A 19,906-nucleotide genomic window follows, 5' to 3' on the forward strand; every position below is an offset into this window, starting at 1 on the left:
TGCTGTTTTTTACAGTGTGGTTGACAGAATAAAAGTATCTCACTCATCTAATAATCAGAGGAATGTATTTAATCTGACTCATGCCCACTGTTTACATATGGAACAGGAGATTTGCATACAGACAGCTGGGAATTCAAATAACAAGAACACAGTACAAAATTCATTTATAAATTTAAAGAAGAGTCTGTTGCGACAAGTGATCATTTGCAGTTGTGCTATTGTGTGTGGTTTGTTTTGGCAATGGGTAGCTGACTACAATATTATAAAGACTGTTATTAAAATACTTATATGTACTCTTTATATACAGTATTGTAAAATGTTCACTTTATTCTACCAATCACAACACTAGACTAGCAAACATGCTACTTGCATCAATCTTGCTACAATTCTAGAGTATCCCTCTACCACCTCAGGTCCACTTTACATTTAGGCAAAGCCAATTAAACTTAAAAAAAATAATAATTAAACATGAAACGAGCGAAATCTTCCATTCTATTAAAAAAATTACATTAATCACAATCTGTGGTTTCATACTGACACTAAACTAATCTAAAATGATGCATTACTGCCACCTGCTGTTTTAGTAGTAGTGCTTATTGAATTATTAATATTTAGGGTAATTATTGTTTAATTTCAGTATCAGCTGTGATAATGTGTAAAGTATTATAGTAAGTTATTGTTGTTTCATTTCACATATCAGTGGAACTTAAGGTATTTTAGAGTATAATGTTTTTTTACTAGGGATGCTGTTAGAGTCTGTCACAGTGGTATGTGGTCTCTGGCACAATAATACACAGCTGTGTCTTGAGCTTGCATATTGTTTCCCTTCAATGTCACTATATTATTAGAGGTGTCTCTGGTGATGCTGAACTTGGTTTTTAAGGAATCCTTGTAGAATAAGCATCCAACACTACAGATCAGCCCAATCCACTCCAGAGGTTTTCCTGCAGGCTGACGGATCCAGCCTGTAAAATAGCTAGTAACTGAATAAGAGACTTTACAGTTGATAGTCAGAGAGCCATCAGGTCGAACAGTCAAAGACTCAGGTTGAGAAAGTTCATATGAATGAATACCTGTTGAGAATAATACACAAGAGGAAAGAGAAAATAAGCGTTTTATATCATATTAAAAAATTAACAAATAAAAGAATACTACACTTACAGTTGACACTTGCCAGAAGCAACACTAAAGCTCCAGTGAACATGGTGTATTAATGACTAGAAGCTGTTCCTCCTCACTAGTGATCTCAGGCATGTACATAAACTGACTCATGCCCACACTTTACATATGGAACAGAACATTTACATATAGCCTACAGATTAAATTAGCAGAATAACAAAACTGGTTGGATTATATTAAGAGACAGTTCCAAAGTGTTTTTAAATAACCCATATAGCATTCAGGATTAGAATCCATGAACAGAATCTGTAATCACATTTTATACAGTTCAAGTTTGAAGCAAAATCTCTGTAAACTGTAGAAGGAAGAAACTATCTCTAAAATACTGCAAAGATATGCTGTCAGTCACACACAGACATACACATCTGAAATTAATATCTTTGTGATTTCTTAAACTGACTTCACCTGCAAACAATGACACGGCCTGATGTTAGATCCTGAAATGCAAAACTCTCCAACAAAAGTGCTTCTTAACAAACATTGTATGCAGGTTTCACAGCAATATTGTACTGTAAAATAAGTAAATGCTGGCATTTCACAGTGTTCTTTATACAGTGTGAGGTTGGTACTGAGAAAAGCAGTTTTAGCATTGTTTATTTGCAAATGCCACTTGGTTTAATACATTTTTCGACATTCTTTTCAGACATTCTTTTTTGCTCATTTAAGTAAGTTCTACAAATAAAAGATCAGATGTGAGAACTGTGAGATATTACAAACATCTAATATGTACAAAAAATAATTCAGAAATTAATCATGTTAAAAAAGAGACTGGCTTATGTACTTTCTTTTGAACTTTGGGTTGTGCTTCTCATGTGTGTTTTTGAACAGAAGTGCTTGTGGTTTAAATCACTGTGACTCTCGGGCACAGTAATGCAAAGCTGTGTCCTCAGTCCTCATATTCTGTCCTTGTAAAGTTAATGTGTTGCTGGATGTGTCTCTAGTAACCTGAAATCTACTTTTTAGCTTATCACTGTAATATGTGTTACCATCACCACAAATACATCCAACCCATTCCAGAGGTTTTCCTGCAGCCTGTCGAATCCAGTGAGAGCAGTAGCTGCTGTCAGTCAGTGAATATCCAGACACCTTACAGGACAGAGTCAAAGCATCACCAGGCCTGACAACACTGGATGCAGGCTGAGTCAGTTCAACACAGTGAACACCTGGTAAAAATATTAAATGATGAATCATTTAGCAAAGTATTTTGGGAAAAAAGTCCCATAGCTATTAGTACTTACAAGACATCGCTGCTGACAGCAGTAAAAACAGATATGAGTACAACATGGTTTGAGATAAGATGAGCTACTTTAGATCACTCTGTTTATATTGACGCATGAAGCAGGGCTGGGTATGAGGGGCATATTTGCATACAGCACTTTACTCATTTTCTGTTTTGAAAAAGTCAATTCAATTCAATTTTATTTATATAGCGCTTTTCACAATGTGCATTGTTCCAAAGCAGCTTTACAGGACAAAATAAGAAAAACTCAAAAACACAAAAAAGGTCAAACACAGCACAGTGCATGGTGTTTATACAACAAGCAAGATCATTCTAGTAAATAATATCTAATAAATGCAGTCGCCCGGTGGTTTATTTAGCATATTTTGCATTAAGTGAATGCTTGGCTGAAAAGATGTGTCTTTAATCAAGATTTAAATTGGGAGAGTGTGTCTGACCCTCGAATAGTATCGGGAAGACTATTCCAGAGTTTAGCTACGTATGAGAAAGCTCTACCCCCTTTGGTGGATTTAGTTATTCTAGGTGTTATCAAAAGTCTGGAGTTTTGAGATCTTAGAGAGCATGATGGGTTGTAGTGTGGTAGAAGCTCTGTTGTAGTTAGGGGCTAAACCGTTTAAGGCTTTATAAGTAATTAAAAGAACTTTAAAAACTTTAAAGTCAATACGATACTTAATGGGTAACCAGTGAAGGGATGATAACATTGGGGTTATGTGGACCTGGTTAGAACTCTGGCAGCTGCATTCTGAACTAACTGTAGTTTGTTTATTGATGCTGCAGGACAACCACTAAGTAGTGCATACAGTAGTCGAGTCTTGAGGTCACAAATGCATGAAAAAGCTTTTCTGCGTCAGCACACATAAAATATTTCGAATTTGGCAACATTTCTAAGGTGGAAGAAGGCTGTTTTTGTGACATTTGAGATGTGATTTTTAAATGACAGGTTGCTGTCTAATATAACGCCAGGTCTTTAACTGTATTTGTTGGAGTAACAGTGCAGCCTTCAATTTGCAGGTTATAATCCGAAATATTCTGCTCACGTGTCTTTGGTCCGATAAGTAATATTTCTGTTTTATTAGAATTTAAAGAAGGAAATTACAAGTCATCCAATGTTTTATATCTTCGATGCACTCTGCCAATTTGGATAGTGGAAGGAATCATCTGGTCTTGATGAGATATATAGCTGAGTATCATCTGCATAACAGTGAGCTAATCCATGTTTTCTAATAATGTTTCCAAGGGGCAGCATGTATATGGAGAATAGCAAGGGTCCTAAAACCGATCCCTGAGGTAATCCATAATTTACTTGCGTTAGATTTGATGATTCCCCATTTAAATGGACAAATTGATGTCTGTCTGATAAGTAAGATCTGAACCATTGTAGTGCCTGTCCCTGAATACCGGTATAATTGTGTAAGCGATCTAGAAGTATTTTATGGTCTACAGTATCGAACGCAGCACTAAGGTCAAGCAGGACTAGGAGTGAGATGTTACCTTTATCTGATGCTATAAGCAGGTCGTTTGTAATTTTAACGAGCGCAGTTTCAGTACTATGATGCGGTCTAAAGCCTGACTGGAATTTTTCGTGTATGTCATTATTTTGTAAGAAAGAGCACAACTGAGTGGACACTACTTTTTCTAGTATTTTAGACAGGTAAGGGAGATTTGAAATCGGTCTATAGTTTCCTAGTTCATTGGGGTCTAAGTTTGGTTTCTTGATAAGAGGCTTAATGACGGCCAGTTTAAAGGGTCCTGGGACATGGCCTAGATTAATTGACGAGTTGATAATGTTATAAATGGGCTCAATTGCAACGGGTAATAACTCTTTTAATAATTTAGTTGGTATGGGGTCTAATAAGCAAGTTGTAGGTTTAGATGTTGCAATAAGTTTAATTAAATCTTCCTGTTTTATAGGTGAAAAACACTGTAGCCTTTCTTTTGGGGCGATGGTTGGTACTAATTCATAGGACAGACTTGGAGGTTGAGTTTTTACTATTTTGTCTCGTATGTTTTCATTTTCTCTGTAAAAAATCATGTCATCTTACAAAAAAATCATGATCATTGCGCGTACCACAGGTAGCGTGCGGAATATACCAGTCTAGGTGATGTCTTTTATTTGTTTTAGCAACTGTACTAAATAAAAACCTTGATTGTTTTTGTTAGTTTCTATGAGGTTACGGAGGTGCTCAGCCTTTGCTGCTTTTAGTGCCTTTTTATAACAGTTTGCACTCTCTTTCCACGCAATTTTAAAGACCTCTAATTGGGTTTGTTTCCATTTGCGCTCCAGTTTACGTGTTTCTCTTTTAAGGGCGCGAGTGGTGCTATTGTACCATGGTGCTGCGTTTTTCTCATTAATCTTTTTTGACTTCATAGGTGCGACAGCTTCTAATGTATTAGAAAAAATAGTGCACCCAATTTGCTGGTCATGTCATCGAGCGATTCTGTATTTATTGGTATGGTTATTAAAGGAGTCAGATCTGGCAAACTGCTTTGCGAAACTATCTTTAGTAGTCGAGGTAATTTTTCTACCCTGTCGATAACGAGTTATAGCGGCTGATTTCTGCAGTCGCTTTTGGACAATAATTCTGCTTATTGTCCTTTTGACAATAATATACGTTCTCTCCAGTGTCTCGTCTCTTTTCCCGCCATCTCGTTTCTCTTGTTATCCTTCCCTGAGTGTTTCATTACCCACACCTGCCCTGTGTCGTTATCCCTCGTTTGTCTTACCCTATATAATACCCTCATGTTTCATTGTCCTGTGTCGGTCATTGTATGTGTATGGTGTGCGTTCTTCGTTCCCCGTAATGCCTGTACCTCTTGTTGCTGTTTCGTCTGTTGTAGTAAGTGTTTAGTTTAGTTTAGTCCTTGTCAAGTCTATGTGAGTCTAGTGTTTAGTTAGTTTACGTCTCCATTGCCTTATTGTTTCTTGTTCTTGTTTTCACCCCATCGCGGGTTTTTGTTTTATGGTTATTGTTAAAATAAAGTATTTTGTTCTCCCTGTACTCCCGCTGCCTGCAATTGGGTTCTTTCCTGCCATAGTCCATAGCTGAGATCCATGACAGAATGACGACCAGAATCGAACCCAGCAGGCGGCTCCCAAGGACGGCAAGGCGTCTTCTCCCCCGTCCGGCCTGGCCCACTTGCTACTGGGGTTCCCAGGGGAGTTATGGGGACCGGGAGTTCGCCAGAGCATTCTCGGCGGTGGCAGAGGCGACCGGGTTCAGTGAGCGGAGTTGAAGACAATCTTCAACTGCTGCCTCACCCGGCGCCTCAGACCGTCGGAGAAGAGGCTGCTGCTCCTCTCGGGTTTGCGGATATGGTCAGGTACGTGGCCAACCGGGATGATCCCGGGAGTGGAGTTCCATTTGGAACTTCCGCTCCACGGTCGAGCGTCCCGGGGGGTCTCGTCCTGGCTGCCGCTGCCCGGGGGGACTCAGTACCCTCTGGCTGGAGCTCCACGGTTCCCGGTTCTCCTGGTGGCGACCGTGGCGAGTGGGGAGGGAAGGACTCGGGGACGACGTCTGGGGGTTCCCCCAACGCTGAACTACCTCCGGTCCCCACGGGTCCGCCAAAGATGGCTGCAGACCCGGCGGTGCGGAGAAGGAGGAAGGAGCGTCACGGGGGAAGCGCTGCACTCGGTTCCACCGGTGCAGCCGGCGTCCATCCGGTGCAGCCGGCGTCCAGTCCGGGGTGCCGAGTCCTCCGGCGTCCAGTCCGGTGCAGCCGGCGTCCAGTCCGGTGGTGCAGCCGGCGTCCAGTCCGGTGGTGCAGCCGGTGTCCAGTCCGAGTGGTCCATTGTCGTCCAGTCCTGTGGCCGGCGTCCAGTCCGTGCAGCCGGCGTCCGTGGTCAGCTGTGTCTGTCAGTCTGTGTCCAGCCGTGTCCAGCCGGTCAGCCGCGTCCAGTCCGGTGATCCAGCCGGCGTCCAGTCCGGTGGTCCAGCCGGCGTCAAGCCCTGTCCAGCCGGCCTTCCAGCCGGCGTCAAGCCCTGTCCAGCCGGCCTTCCAGCCGGCGTCAAGCCCTGTCCAGCCGGCCTTCCAGCCGGCGTCAAGCCCTGTCCAGCCGGCCTTCCAGCCGGCGTCAAGCCCTGTCCAGCCGGCCTTCCAGCCGGCGTCAAGCCCTGTCCAGCCGGCGTCAGCCCGTCCAGTCCGGCCCCAAGCTGGCCCGGGGAACCCCCAGGGTCAAAGACTGTCCCCCCCAGGACTCCTCCTAAGTCCCCCAGGACTCCGCGCCCTCGAGCGCAGCCGGGGACTGACTGTTCCCCCTTCTCCCCTCCCCCATGGACTGCCTCCCATGAGCCAGTGTTTGGCCCCTCCCCCCCTCCCTTGTTTGTTATTTTTGTTAAGTCACCCCAATCCCTTAGTCTTGTTGTCTTGTCTGCCCCTTGTCTTGTTCACCATGTTTGTCTGGTTTTTGTCACTGTCTCAGTCGGTCTTGTCTCGTCCGTCTACCCCTTGGTGAGCACCTGGAGGTGCTCATTAAAGGGGGGGCTTCTGTCATGGCTCTGCTTCATTTAGTCATGTTTTTCTTGGTCCTGTAGCAGAGTCATGACAAAGCCTTTGGTTATGTGTGGAGAGAAACATATTATTGTCCTTTTGACAATAATATACGTTCTCTCCAGTGTCTCGTCTCTGTTCCCGCCATCTCGTTTCCTTGTTATCCTTCCCTGAGTGTTTCATTACCCACACCTGCCCTGTGTCGTTATCCCTCGTTTGTCTTACCCTATATAATACCCTCATGTTTCATTGTCCTGTGTCGGTCATTGTATGTGTATGGTGTGCGTTCTTCGTTCCCCGTAATGCCTGTACCTCTTGTTGCTGTTTCGTCTGTTGTAGTAAGTGTTTAGTTTAGTTTAGTCCTTGTCAAGTCTATGTGAGTCTAGTGTTTAGTTAGTTTACGTCTCCATTGCCTTATTGTTATCTTGTTCTTGTTTTCACCCCATCGCGGGTTTTTGTTTTGTTTATTGTTAAAATAAAGTATTTTGTTCTCCCTGTACTCCCGCTGCCTGCAATTGGGTTCTTTCCTGCCATAGTCCATAGCTGAGATTCATGACAAAAAGAGTGTAGTATCTCTGTAAACGCCTCTGCAAATGCATAGTTAGCACTATCTACGTGGATATTAAAATCTCCGACAATTAGTACTTTATCAACGTTAACCAATAGGTCCGATAAGAAGTCTGCGAACTCTTTCAGAAAATCAGTGTAAGGACCAGGGGGTCTATACACAGTAGCCAACGTAAAAGAAAGCAATGGTTTTTTACTTTCGTTTGGAACAATTATGTTCAACGCAAGCACTTCAAATGATTTAAATTTATGCTCTGTTCTCTGAGTTATAGTAAGAAAGTCTCTAAAGATTGTTGCGACACCACCACCTCGACCAACTGGATGTGGCTCATGCATATAACAGAAGCTTGGTGGGGTACACTCATTTAGACCGTAATTTTGTATGAAAAAATAAAGGGAAAAGAATGTCATCCACACTGTGTCATCCACCGCTGGCTCTTAACTCGATTACTCATTTGTGCACATATTACACAACATAGGCCTATTGAATGCATTTGCAACAATTGCTTTCAATTACAAACACAACACAAACATATATTATTTATTAAATGACACAGGACATGCACATCTGGCCTTTGACCTCTGACCTTGGCCACCTAAATATTAAACGTATTATAGAATAGTGTTTCCCATGCCTGTTTCACACCCGCAGTCCTCAATTTTGGATGTCCATGGTCAAACACACCAACTGGAACGACTGTCAATAGACTGTCTGTCTCTTTTTTCACATCTTCAAAATGTCACCGTAGCACAAATGAAAAATGAATTACTTTTAAACGAATTGAAATGTATATATTGTAATTTTTACATAAGTAAGTGTTACATGAGAGTTACATATTTAAAGTGACCATAACTCTAACCGTTTCTGCATATCTCATGTTAATCTTGAGTCCTTACAGAATAGTATCGCACCCTTTAAATATCCGTATAGTCTTTAGTTTGATCACGTTTATAAAAGACAGATGCAGCCGTACGATTATTTCCAAAAACATATGACGCATGCGGAAGGGGAGGGGAGGGGAACTAAAGCACGTGTGCACCCATTGCCAACAAAACACAGATATATGACTCAGTTTCACTTACCGTGTGCGGTTCATGTCCGGCATCTTTTAGCGCTGGGACCGCTCCATCTATCATCTCCAAATCTAGCGTTATATCCACCGTTTATATAACATCCAACACTAAAATGCCGTGAACAAACAAACACACACCTCTCACTATCGCAAGAGTAACAAGCTCCAGCTGCAGGCCCACAGCGCAGCCAATCTTGATGGTAAGAGGGACTCCCTCATAGGTGGATGCGTGGGCGGGCTATTTCTTCCACGTTGCCGAGAATTACTCAGTAAGGGACTAAGAAAAGTTGCTACGAAATGGATTTTCATGTTCGAAAAAAAACTTTCCGAAACCTATACGAACGCTGTGGGAGTGTATTGAGCACAGAAATGCTACATCATACGTCCAATTCGTTTTTTGACAAGTTGACCATGTCAAGCATGAGAAGACAGCATGTTTAACATTGTAAATAAGTCAGAATGCATGAAACACCGTTGCATACCCCCTTTAAGCCTGGATGACTGTACATTTTCTCAAATTTATACTGTTATACTGAAAATATACTCAAAGTTATACTGCTTTAACCAGGGGGCATCTGTGGGGCTCCTGACCTAGACTTGGGTGTTTTAAAACCATTTGTGAAGGTAAAAAAACTTGGGTGTTTTAATGGATAATGATTTTAAAATGGACAAACAGATTAATCTAGTAATTAAATCTAGTTTTTTCCAGCTGAGGCAACTTTCTAAGGTTAAATCTTTTCTATCTCTTAAAGATTTTGAAAGGAATATATGCATTTTTATTTCGTCCCGTCTTGACTACTGCAATGGACTGTATGTAGGCATTAACCAGGCCTCCCTCACCAGACTGCAGTTGGTTCAGAATGCTCCAGCCCGTTTGCAAACGTGAACACGAAAGTTGGAACATATTACTCCCATTTTGGCCTCTCTTCATTGGCTTCCTGTTAGGTTCAGAATTGATTTTAAGATTCTTATTCTAGTTTTTAAATCATTAAATGGCCTGGCGCCATCATACCTGAAAGAATTAGTACAGCCATATGCTCCGTCGAGGGGACTTAGGTCCGCCCACCTTTCACTGTTAATTGTCCCCCGTGCAAGACTAAAGAATAGGGGTGACCGTGCATTTGCAGTGGCGGGGCCTAAACTTTGGAATAATCTGCCTTTACATGTTAGAAAGGCCCAAACACTCACTATTTTTAAGTCCAGTTTAAAACCTATTTTATAGCTTGGCGTTTAACTCAGTGTGAGAGCTGCTATTTTTATTTCATTTTATTCTATTTTACTCTTATCTTACTTACGAACTTTTTAACAGCACTTTGGTAAACACTTGTTGTTCTAAAAAGTGCTTTATAAATAAAGCTTGACTTGACTTGACTTTAACTAAATGCAAAAGTATTTTTTATCTTTTATATATTATTATGCATAATGTAGAAATTCTAGAGATGTGTCTATATCAGTTGCTGTAACTGCTTAGAGCACTCTTTTCAAGTTTTAGTCATTATGAGGCACTGATTAAATATTACATACATGTTTAAAAAATGAGTTTAGATAAAGTGCAACAGTGTCTTTGCTGTATTTGTTGCTCTGTGCTACCACCTCTTAAATGTAAAATTAGCTAGCTATACCCTGTCAACATTGTATTCATTCAGTTAACATTATTTGAGATGTTTTTGAACAGAAGTGCTTGTGGTTTACATCACAGTGACTGTCTGGCACAGTAATACACAGCTGTGTCTTCAGTCCTCATATTCTGTCCTTGTAGAGTCAATGTGTTGCTGGATGTGTCTCTGGTAATTTGAAATGTGCTTTTCAGTTTTTCACTGATTTGTGTGCTACCACTACTACAAATCCATCCAATCCATTCCAGAGGTTTTCCAGCAGACTGTCGTATCCAGTGAGAGCAGTAGCTGCTGTCAGTCAGTGAATATCCAGACTAGGGTTGCACGGTGTACCGGTGCTACGGTAGCATCACGATGCTAAAGCTTCAAAATACCCGCGATGCCTCTCTATTTTTGAAACGGTAGTACCGTAGTTAATGTTGCATATGCGCATTAATATTTATTTGCCTTTTTACATCTATATCTGCCTTTTTGCGGTGTTTATCTCCAAATTGAATGTGTGTTTTGAATGTCTCTGACGAGTTAATGATTCAAATTGGCGATTTGAACGAGTTGGTTAAATGATTCACTAACTCAGTGGAAAATTGACGCCACCTACTGGCCGTTTTAGTTCTGCATTTAAAGTAAGCCTAATATTTCCCTTTATAAAGACTGTTGTATCAATTACATTTGTCCAACATTTGAATTAGTTCCTACGTGAAAAATGATGTAGTGTACTTTAGTATTTACTACAGTAAACTACTAAAACTCATAGATACTAGTGTTTTTGAGTCTTACCATAGTAAATATTTAAGTATACTACAGTATTTATAGTACTTACAAATGACTAAATGTAAATGTATTTGCTACAATTTATCCAATTACTACAGTTACTACAACAACATATTCTAGTGCAAAGTATAATACAGTTTACTATAGTAAATACAAAATGTTTAATATAAATATGTGTTTTTTGTATAGATTTGAATTATATGGCACAGCATCGTGATACTACTTGGTATCGAGATACTTCTGCTGGTATAGTATCGTAAGACATGTTTATGGTACCGTGACAACCCTAATCCAGACACCTTACAGGACAGAGTCAAAGCCTCACCAGGCCTGACAACACTGGATGCAGGCTGAGTCAGTTCAACACAGTGAACACCTGGTAAAAATATTAAATGATGAATCGTTTAGAAAAGCATTGTAAAAATCTTATTTATGTCTAGATATTAGTACTTACAAGTCAGCACTGCTGACAGCAGCAAAAATAGATATGAGTACAACATGATTCGAGAGGAAATTAGGTTCTCAAGATCAAACTGTTTATATTGACTCGTGTTTTAAACTCATGGGGAGGAATATTTGCATACAACCCCTCATTGTATCTGAGTGTCACAGTGCAAAGTTTCCAGTCATACAAACACTCCCCATTCTCTACTCATCACCTTCTTAATGATCGATTTCTCAATTAAATAATAAAATTGCATTTAAATAAATCAAAAGAAAATTTTGAAGTAAAATGAAATACAAATAAAATGAACTTCAACTGAAATAATTATTAACAATGCAAATATTTTTGTACTTGAAATGTCCATCAAGCTATTTTCAATTAATTTAGACCGTCCACTCAGTGTTAGTGTCCTCATTGTTGTTTTGATGTTCTGTGCTGCCACCTCTCGAATGGGGAGTGCATATGCAACATTGTCAGTCAAATTGCTTTAGGTTTCTGTATATCTGTAACACTCAAAGTATCACAGTGTTCATCGAGCACAGTAATACACAGCAGAATCCTCTGCTGTCAGACCAGAAAGTTTCAGATACGAAACACCTTTGCTGTTGTCTTTTGTTATTTCTATTCTTCCCTCAACACTTTTCTCATACCATGTCTGTCCATTGGAAGTGTCGATATGCCCAATCCATTTTAAGGGCTTTCCAGTAGCTTGTCGTATCCAGCTCATTCCATAATTACCAAAATTGTATCCTACAGCCCTACATGAGATGCTTAGAGTTTCTCCAATCTTTTGAAGTACTGGAGATTTAGGAAAGGACTCCAAACTCTGACACTGGACACCTAATAAACAGAAAAAATAACCAAAATGAAAGGGGAAGAGTAAAAAGCAACTAAACACACAAATAAAAAGAAGATTAACAAACGAAGTGTTCAGAGTTAGAAGAATGTAACATTGAGAAACTCACATAAGAGTCTCCAGCAGAGTACAATGAACAAGAAGAGTGTTCTCTTCATTCTGGAGGTGCTAAAGTTCCCCCAGATCCACCTGAGGAGCACATTTATACTGGATAGGGCAACCAGACCTTAGATTTGCATTTTGAGCTCCTTAGTGCACAATTATTATGTCATTAAAACAAAAATTAAAACAACAGATTGAAAATATAACGTATTGCATGACATCATTGCCTCATCTTTCTTTAGATTGAGTATATTTTTCATGTATTAAAATAAGTTGCGTGAAATAGATTAGGGTACATTATTCTCAAAGTTCCCATTATGAATTTGCAGAATAAAACAAGAACACTGTGATGATGAACATAAGCCAAACTTCCTAAATTGTAGGCTACAGTAGTTTATTCTATCAAATAATTTAATTTATTTATAAAACACTGTGACAAGAATCAAATAACATTCAAGTTAAATAAGGTTAAATGAGAGCAGACATTATTTTCAATGGTAACTGATAGCCAAAATACATTCCACAAATGATGTAAACCTGACCCAGAACATTCCTTTGATGTTACATGTAAGAAAGTATTTCATGTAAAAGGATTTCATGAGGGGAAACATAAAAATTGACAAACAACCACAGAAAATAGGGTGACAAGCATGAATAAATCAAACCCAGGTGGTCATGATATTGGGCAAACTAATTAAAACAGGAAGTATTTTGTGTATCCTGGCTATTCTCCTGGTTCCCTGGGTTGTTGGAGAAAATTTGGCTTTTTTGCCATAAAATGAGGTAGGTATGCCATCTAACAAAAATAATTGTATATGTAATGCATATGTGTAAAACAACAATATGGTTTATGGGAAGATGTTAGCATGTTAATTTTCTTATCATACTTTGCTGCCACCTGTTGACCTCTAGCAGCAAGATATCAAATGCATCAGTCTTTTCAAAATAGTTTTTGTTAACCCCTACAAGTGTTTTGTGTTGATGTGCTTGTTTTGCACAGTAATACATGACTGTATCCTCTGCTGTCAGTCCTGACAGTTTCAGGTATGTCATAATCTTTGAATTATCTCTGGTGATTTCAATTCGCCCTTCAAAGGATTTGGAGTAATCATGGCCTTGACCATTAGGATGAACACGTCCCATCCACACGAGTGGTTTTCCATCCTGCTGTCTGATCCAGTGCATGCTACAGCAGTCAAAGCTGAATCCAGATCCACGACAGGAAAGAATCAAAGTATCTCCAGGCATCTTCTGAACTGTGCTTTCAATGGACTCCATACTTTGACCATTTATACCTAAAAAAATAGGAAATTGAAAAGGTCTGTTTGATTGATTTGTAGTATATTTATGTAGAACTATGAAATGTGTTTGCAGTTAAACTCACAGTTTAGGCTGAGCGAGAGCAGCAGGCAGAGTGTGTTCCTCATCTTGGAAATGCTGACGTACAGATCAGGTCAAAGGCACATAAATATCAAACACACATGACTGTTTGGATTTGCATTGGGACGTCACAGGGTGCATTTATGACTTGAGAGGCCAAACTACAAACAACAATACAACAATCTTTCCATTCCCTACCACAGTATGTGTCTAATTTTGAATTCTCTGCAAATGGGATACCAAAAATATGGTTTTATTTTTTTATTTGATTTGTTGGTTAGCTGTGCATATGTCTGCTCACAAACAGCCATGCAGTTTACTGTGTCAACTAGATAATATAATAAATAGAGAATAAGAAGTATATGTGTGAATGTTGCTTCATAACTGAATCAAACGGGGCGACCACAGAAGAGGAGACAGAAACAGAGAAACATGTGATCTCATATGAAAGAGCAGGTGCATCCTGTGTCTGTTTTTCAACCGTAAACTTACAAAACTGCAGGTTGGCGGATCCAGGCTGTACTATAGTCAGTAAGTGAATAAGAGACTTTACAGATGATACTCAGAGAGCCATCAGGTCATACAGATTAAAACTCACGCTGAGAAAGTTAAAATGATTGAATACCTGTTGAAAACATAATAATAAAAGGGCTTTCAGATTTATGTTTACACGCATTTAAAAAAAATGTGCAGCAATTATAAGAAAATCAACTTACAGTTCAAACCTGCTAAAAGCAACACTACAAGTGGAGAGATCATGATGAGAGTTTTACTGAATATGCATATGTTCTTCCCTCTCTCTTGTGATCAGAGGAATGTAAATAAACTGACTCCTGCCCATGTTTGCATATGGAACAGACAATTTACATAAACACCTTTTTATTATTTCTATTAACATGCCTAAAGTCTAACAATTTATGATCAAAATACAAGGGCATTATATTGTAATAATCCAGTAACCTTGGAATACTTTATAGTTGGTTTATTACTGACTTCACAGAATGGAACAGGTATGGGATTTTTACTGCTTGTCTTTACTCCAGGCAGTAATATGAAATCAAAACAGAAGTTGCCATTTGTTAGTAGGCTATTAATTGTTGGATTGTTGGTAAAGAACAAGTGACATCATCAGCAAGTTAATAATATGAAAAAAACAGAAGCTGCCATTTGTAATTCTGCTGATTCCAAAATGAGAAGCGAGAAAATGTTTATGAAGGGAGACAGCGTCCCCTATTGTAACATTAACAGAACTGTAACATTACATCAAAGATTAAAGTTATGATTGTAAGTCAGTGTAAATATCTCGTTCAAGATTTTTAAAAAGATGTATTACTTTACCGACTATCCACCTAGATTCCACTAAATGTTTGTTTCAATTTGATAATTGTGCTACACTAATTTGTTGACGTAAATCCACAATTTTCTAAATCATACATTTTTGTACCATATGGTTAAAGAAGTCTAGAAAAAGGATAAAATGTTTTAACATGATAATTCACCCAACAACAATGCAATCCAACATTTACCAAATTGTGTGTGTGCGCGTGTGTGTGTGTGTGTGTGTGTGTGTGTGTGTGTGTGTGCGCGCGTGCGTGCGTGCGTGCGTGCGTGTGTGTGTGTGCGTGTGTGTGCGTGTGTGTGTCTGATGTGTGGCTTGGTTTTGATTGTTAGCAGTACTTGTGTTTACTTACGCAGCTCAACGTGCGATCACAACCCACACATGATGATTTTCATATTGTTATACCACTACTGCACATTGGTTTCGCACACTTTTATTTTTCTTTTATACCTGCAAGGTGTATTCAGAATGAAGTCTATAATTTCCCGTGTTATCACATTATTATTTTTAACATATAGAGAGAAAGCCATCTACATATCCACAAACACCAATGAAATGTGGGTTTCCTGCTTAGTTTGATCTTATGTAGGACAAGTCTATAAACAAAGCAGGAAGTGTTTGATAGTAGTACAGAAATGGTTCTCTTTCGGGGTATTGATAATCCTGGTGCTACTAAGTATTTTGTTAAGGGTTGCCATTGGTGATATGTTACCAGTTTACATCCTGATGTTTAACAGTGCAAATCATCTGTACAATGCGTTTGATGGTTTGATGGGCTAAAAACATTAATGTTAGACCACACACTTGCCCACCAAATAGATAAAAAATATGAACGTATGAGAATTATATTAGAATGGAACTGTATGTAAGAAATGTTTTTGAACAGACGTGCTTGTGGTTTAGATCACTGTGACTCTCGGGCACAGTAATACACAGCTGTGTCCTCAATCATCATATTCTGTCCTTGTAGAGTCACTGTGTTGCTTGAAATGTCTCTAGTAACTTGAAATGTGCTTTTCAGTTTATCACTGTAGTATGTGCTACCATCATAACAAATCCTTCCAACCCATTCCAGAGGTTTTCCTGCAGCCTGTCGAATCCAGTTAGAGCAGTAGCTGCTGTCAGTCAGTGAATATCCAGAAACCTTACAGGACAGAGTCAAAGCCTCACCAGGCCTGACAACACTGGATGCAGGCTGAGTCAGTTCAACACAGTGAACACCTGGTAAAAAAATGACTTTGTAAATAAAACATTAAAACACATTTTAGTTTTACTAATTTCAAAGTGATGTAGCAAGCGAGACTTACATGGGACAGCTGCTAGCAGCAGCATAAAAAAATGTGACCAAAACATGACTTAAAACTTAAGCTGAGCTAGGGTGATCTGTTTATATACCACTCTTTCACACCAAGGAGGAAATAAAAAATTTGCATAGAGCACTGTTACTGTATCTAAAGGCATACATAACCCAACGCTACAGTTTTTCTTAGTTGGTTTAATTTCTTAAATCATCCTTAACACTTGCAAATTTACAAGACCGTTTTAATGACCATGACAAATGTACATGGGTTTTTCTGTATTTCAACAGTATACAGGATACACATTACTGTATGTGAATATTGATCACAAGTGATTGGACAGGATTCGCATTTAACCTTTTACTGTCAAAATTACAACATCATTGCGAAACAAAAATATTACAGCACAAGGGGAAAAAACTACAAAATTAAACAGGACACAGAGAAAACAAAGTGCAGTCTTTTTGACACCACCTGATGTCCCGGGCTGTCAGGCCACTTTATAAATCTTTTCTTGCGATGCAGAAACATAAAGTCTTTTGCAATGTCTTTTAAAGCCTCTGCAGGCATAGACCTTGTACCTCTATGCTGAGTAGAAGGGAATGAGTCATAAGTTGAATCGCAAGTCATAGTTGGATCTAACAATGGCTCTATAAAACTAGATTTGAAATGTATAGAAAACATGTCAACCAGTTTGCATTTAACGACTAATAGGTGATAATACATTTTGGGGGAAAGTCTATTTAAGAGAGAACCAGTGTAACATATTTTGATGAACATTACATAAACAACTGATTATGTAGGAAAGAGCAGCCAGTACATAATCAAATGCACGAATGTACCAAAGCATTAGCAGTTTGTTCAAAAATTGCTTTCATAATGTGCACAAGTGATTAGTTGACATGGAGGTTAAACAGCGGTTTTTAAATTTTCAATTGTGATCTGAGAAGTGTACCACAGCAACAGAGAAAAACTATAGGGGTAAAATACACATGATGGTAAAAGACACTGATGGTTCTACACTTTGTTTAAAGATTAATTATAGGTACGGAACATAAAGAGTCAATAATTTATTCTTTTTCCACTATTGTTTAAATACATGCATTTGGATTACATTGCAGTAGGAACCTTTGTTGTGTGCATATATTGTTTACTACAAAACAGGTCAGTAAGTATGTACTAAGGTCCTTGAAGAGGTTATTGAACACATGACAGGTTTCAGAGACCATTATGGGTTTGGGCTGTGGTTTCCTGTCCATTCACTTATAAAAGTAAGTCAGATATGAATACAATAAGAACTTTCTGTGACATACATTTTGTCTACTTGTCATTAATCCTAGGAAATAATTCTACTGCTCATTGAAGTCTGAAAATGGAAGGTTTTGTGGTTGAAATTCCGGATATTGAAATTCAAGAATTTGAAATTCCAGGAATGGAGATGGCTGAAATGGAGATGGCAGAAATTGAAATTCTGGATGTGGAATTTGAGACTGAGGATAGGGCTCGCAGAACAAATAAAAACGCGAACCGCCGAGTCCTGCAACAGGGCAAAGCTCGCCTAGTCAAAGTAAAGGTGAATGACTACATACGGTGCTCTGTTTACACCGTCACCTTCTGCAACTTCATGTTTCTGGGTACATCTGCACTAATATGCTCGTTGAAGGTAAAAAATAGTAACCTTAAAAATGATATTAAAGACCTGAACTATTTGTTTTGTTTTATTTCTAGATAATCCTCAGATACTGTATACAGTAAATGTCTAGAGAAAAAAATTATCTGCACCCACTAATGAATTCAGTTACCATAATTTTTTTCATGTAATGATAAAATGCCATTTAGCTGAACAGTCATTGTGAAAATTTGCATTTGTGTATTCACAGGCAATAAATCGCAAGATTAGGAGAGATGTTGCTGGTGCCAGAAGGTTCGGATGCTGTGCTCTGACTGCCAATATTTTTGCCATCATTGGGACGATCATCTGCATCATTATTTTTGCAGTTTTCCTTGGCATTATCAGATAGCCGTTATTCGATCTTATTGATAACTTTTAATATTTTTAAATTCATCCAGCACAATAAAACACACCAGCAAATAAGAGTAGTGCAGCGGCAGAGTATATTGTTGTGAATATTATTAAATCATTTTGCTGTTGAATTATTAATTACTGTACATTAACCGTACTATTACATTATACTGCAATGCCTGTTCTAAGCGGTAATGTCTGAATTATGAAAATAAGTCCTTCCAAACACTCTTGTTGTGAGATAAGACTCCAGAGAAGCAGTACAAAGTTAAAGTAACATTAGGTGTGCATTATTGCATATGTCAATGTTATTTTTTCAGAGAACAGAAAACAATTATTTAAATAGTAAAAAAACAATTATAAATTGTTGACCTTCAATTTGTATTTTACTTTCTGTGATGCATGAAATACAAAAAGTTCTGTACAATACTGCCACCTGTAAAAATGAACAAAGGCCTTAGTCCAGCATGGTTTTTGTTCAGCCTCACAGGGGCTTTTGCACAGTAATACACGGCTGTGTCAGCCCTGACAGTTTCATATATACAAAGCTTTTTGAATCATCTCTGGTGATTTCAAGTCTCCCCTTCAAAGAATCTGCTTTATATTGTGTTCCACTACTATAGGCAAGACCCATCCACACGAGTGGTTTTCCAGCTTGCTGTCTAACCCAGTGCATAAAGCAGCAGCCAAAGCTGAATCCAGATCCATGACAGGATAGGCTCAGAGTTTCACCAGGTCTTTTTTGAACTGTGCTTTCTATAGACTCCATTTTTTTACATGTTATACCTGCAATAAAAAGTTGAATTAATCTTAAATTTTGAAAACATTTATTCAGATTTTAAAAAAGTATCCATAAGAACTCACACTTTAGGCAGAACAAAAGTAAAAACAGTATATTCTGCATCTTGTGAGTTTCAATGTTAATCTATCATCACTTAGCTGCGTTGCACATTTATAGTCGCGTAGTCTCTGATTGTTTTGAATTTGCATGAAGGGTTACGCCAGACGACCACTGATGACCATAAGCAGTTACAATTATGATAACCACAATGCAATGTATAATAGGGTTTTCAACATAAATCACATTTACAGGATCACATAAAATACAATAGAAATTTATTTATCTTCATTTTAATCAAAGTTTTTGGAAGACCATGGAAATCTCAATGTTGAAAAGAAGGTTTGATTAGTCTGTAGCCTACAGAGAAAGCTGAGTTTAAAATGTGTGTGTAGGTCACTATGTAGAAGTCGGTGTCTTTTCCATCAGGTTTGTTGTATTATTTCAGTTAATAACTCTGAAAATGCACAATTGAGTCCTATTGTGTTAGATAACATTTAGAAAACTGGTTTCAAACTCAATACCTGGAGGGCTACAGGTCTGCATTGCTCTAACCCTAAATAAACACACCCGATTCAGCTATTCAAGGCCTTCAGGATAACCAGAAATGTCCAGGCAGGTATTGGTTGGAGCTGGTTGGAGCTAAACTCTGCAGACCTGTGACCCTCTAGGAACTGAGTATGAGAAC

General features: G+C 38.7%; 1 protein-coding gene and 2 gene segments (V, D, J or C); 1 reads left to right on the forward strand and 2 right to left on the reverse strand.

The window, feature by feature from the left end:
• Positions 1–10,101: 10,101 nt before the first annotated feature.
• LOC130561284 (Ig heavy chain V region 186-1-like) lies at positions 10,102–13,767 on the reverse strand. The segment is given in 4 exon segments: positions 10,102–10,480; positions 11,237–11,313; positions 13,462–13,635; positions 13,725–13,767. Coding segments are annotated over 4 exon segments (531 nt in total).
• A 2,112-nt stretch (positions 13,768–15,879) lies between these two features.
• Positions 15,880–16,412, reverse strand: LOC130561681 (Ig heavy chain V region 914-like). The segment is given in 2 exon segments: positions 15,880–16,280; positions 16,367–16,412. Coding segments are annotated over 2 exon segments (363 nt in total).
• A 1,151-nt stretch (positions 16,413–17,563) lies between these two features.
• Positions 17,564–18,748, forward strand: si:dkey-204f11.3 (uncharacterized protein LOC100034401 homolog). Its single transcript, XM_057347243.1, has 2 exons — positions 17,564–18,020; positions 18,238–18,748. Exons 1-2 carry the CDS (start codon positions 17,730–17,732, stop codon positions 18,376–18,378), a joined length of 432 nt encoding a protein of 143 aa, XP_057203226.1. The 5' UTR covers positions 17,564–17,729; the 3' UTR covers positions 18,379–18,748.
• The last annotated feature ends 1,158 nt before the right edge of the window (positions 18,749–19,906 follow it).

The sequence above is a fragment of the Triplophysa rosa genome, linkage group LG11 (assembly GCF_024868665.1).
Source record: "Triplophysa rosa linkage group LG11, Trosa_1v2, whole genome shotgun sequence".
Lineage (NCBI taxonomy): Eukaryota > Metazoa > Chordata > Actinopteri > Cypriniformes > Nemacheilidae > Triplophysa > Triplophysa rosa.

What these genes read in the sequence shown, in the direction of transcription:
- si:dkey-204f11.3 (XM_057347243.1), top strand. Translation starts at nt 17,730, where the DNA reads ATGGAAGGTTTTGTGGTTGAAATTCCGGATATTGAAATTCAAGAATTT. An exon ending in CACTAATATGCTCGTTGAAG is followed by an intron (nt 18,021 to 18,237) that starts GTAAAAAATAGT and finishes GTGTATTCACAG; the next exon opens with GCAATAAATCGCAAGATTAG.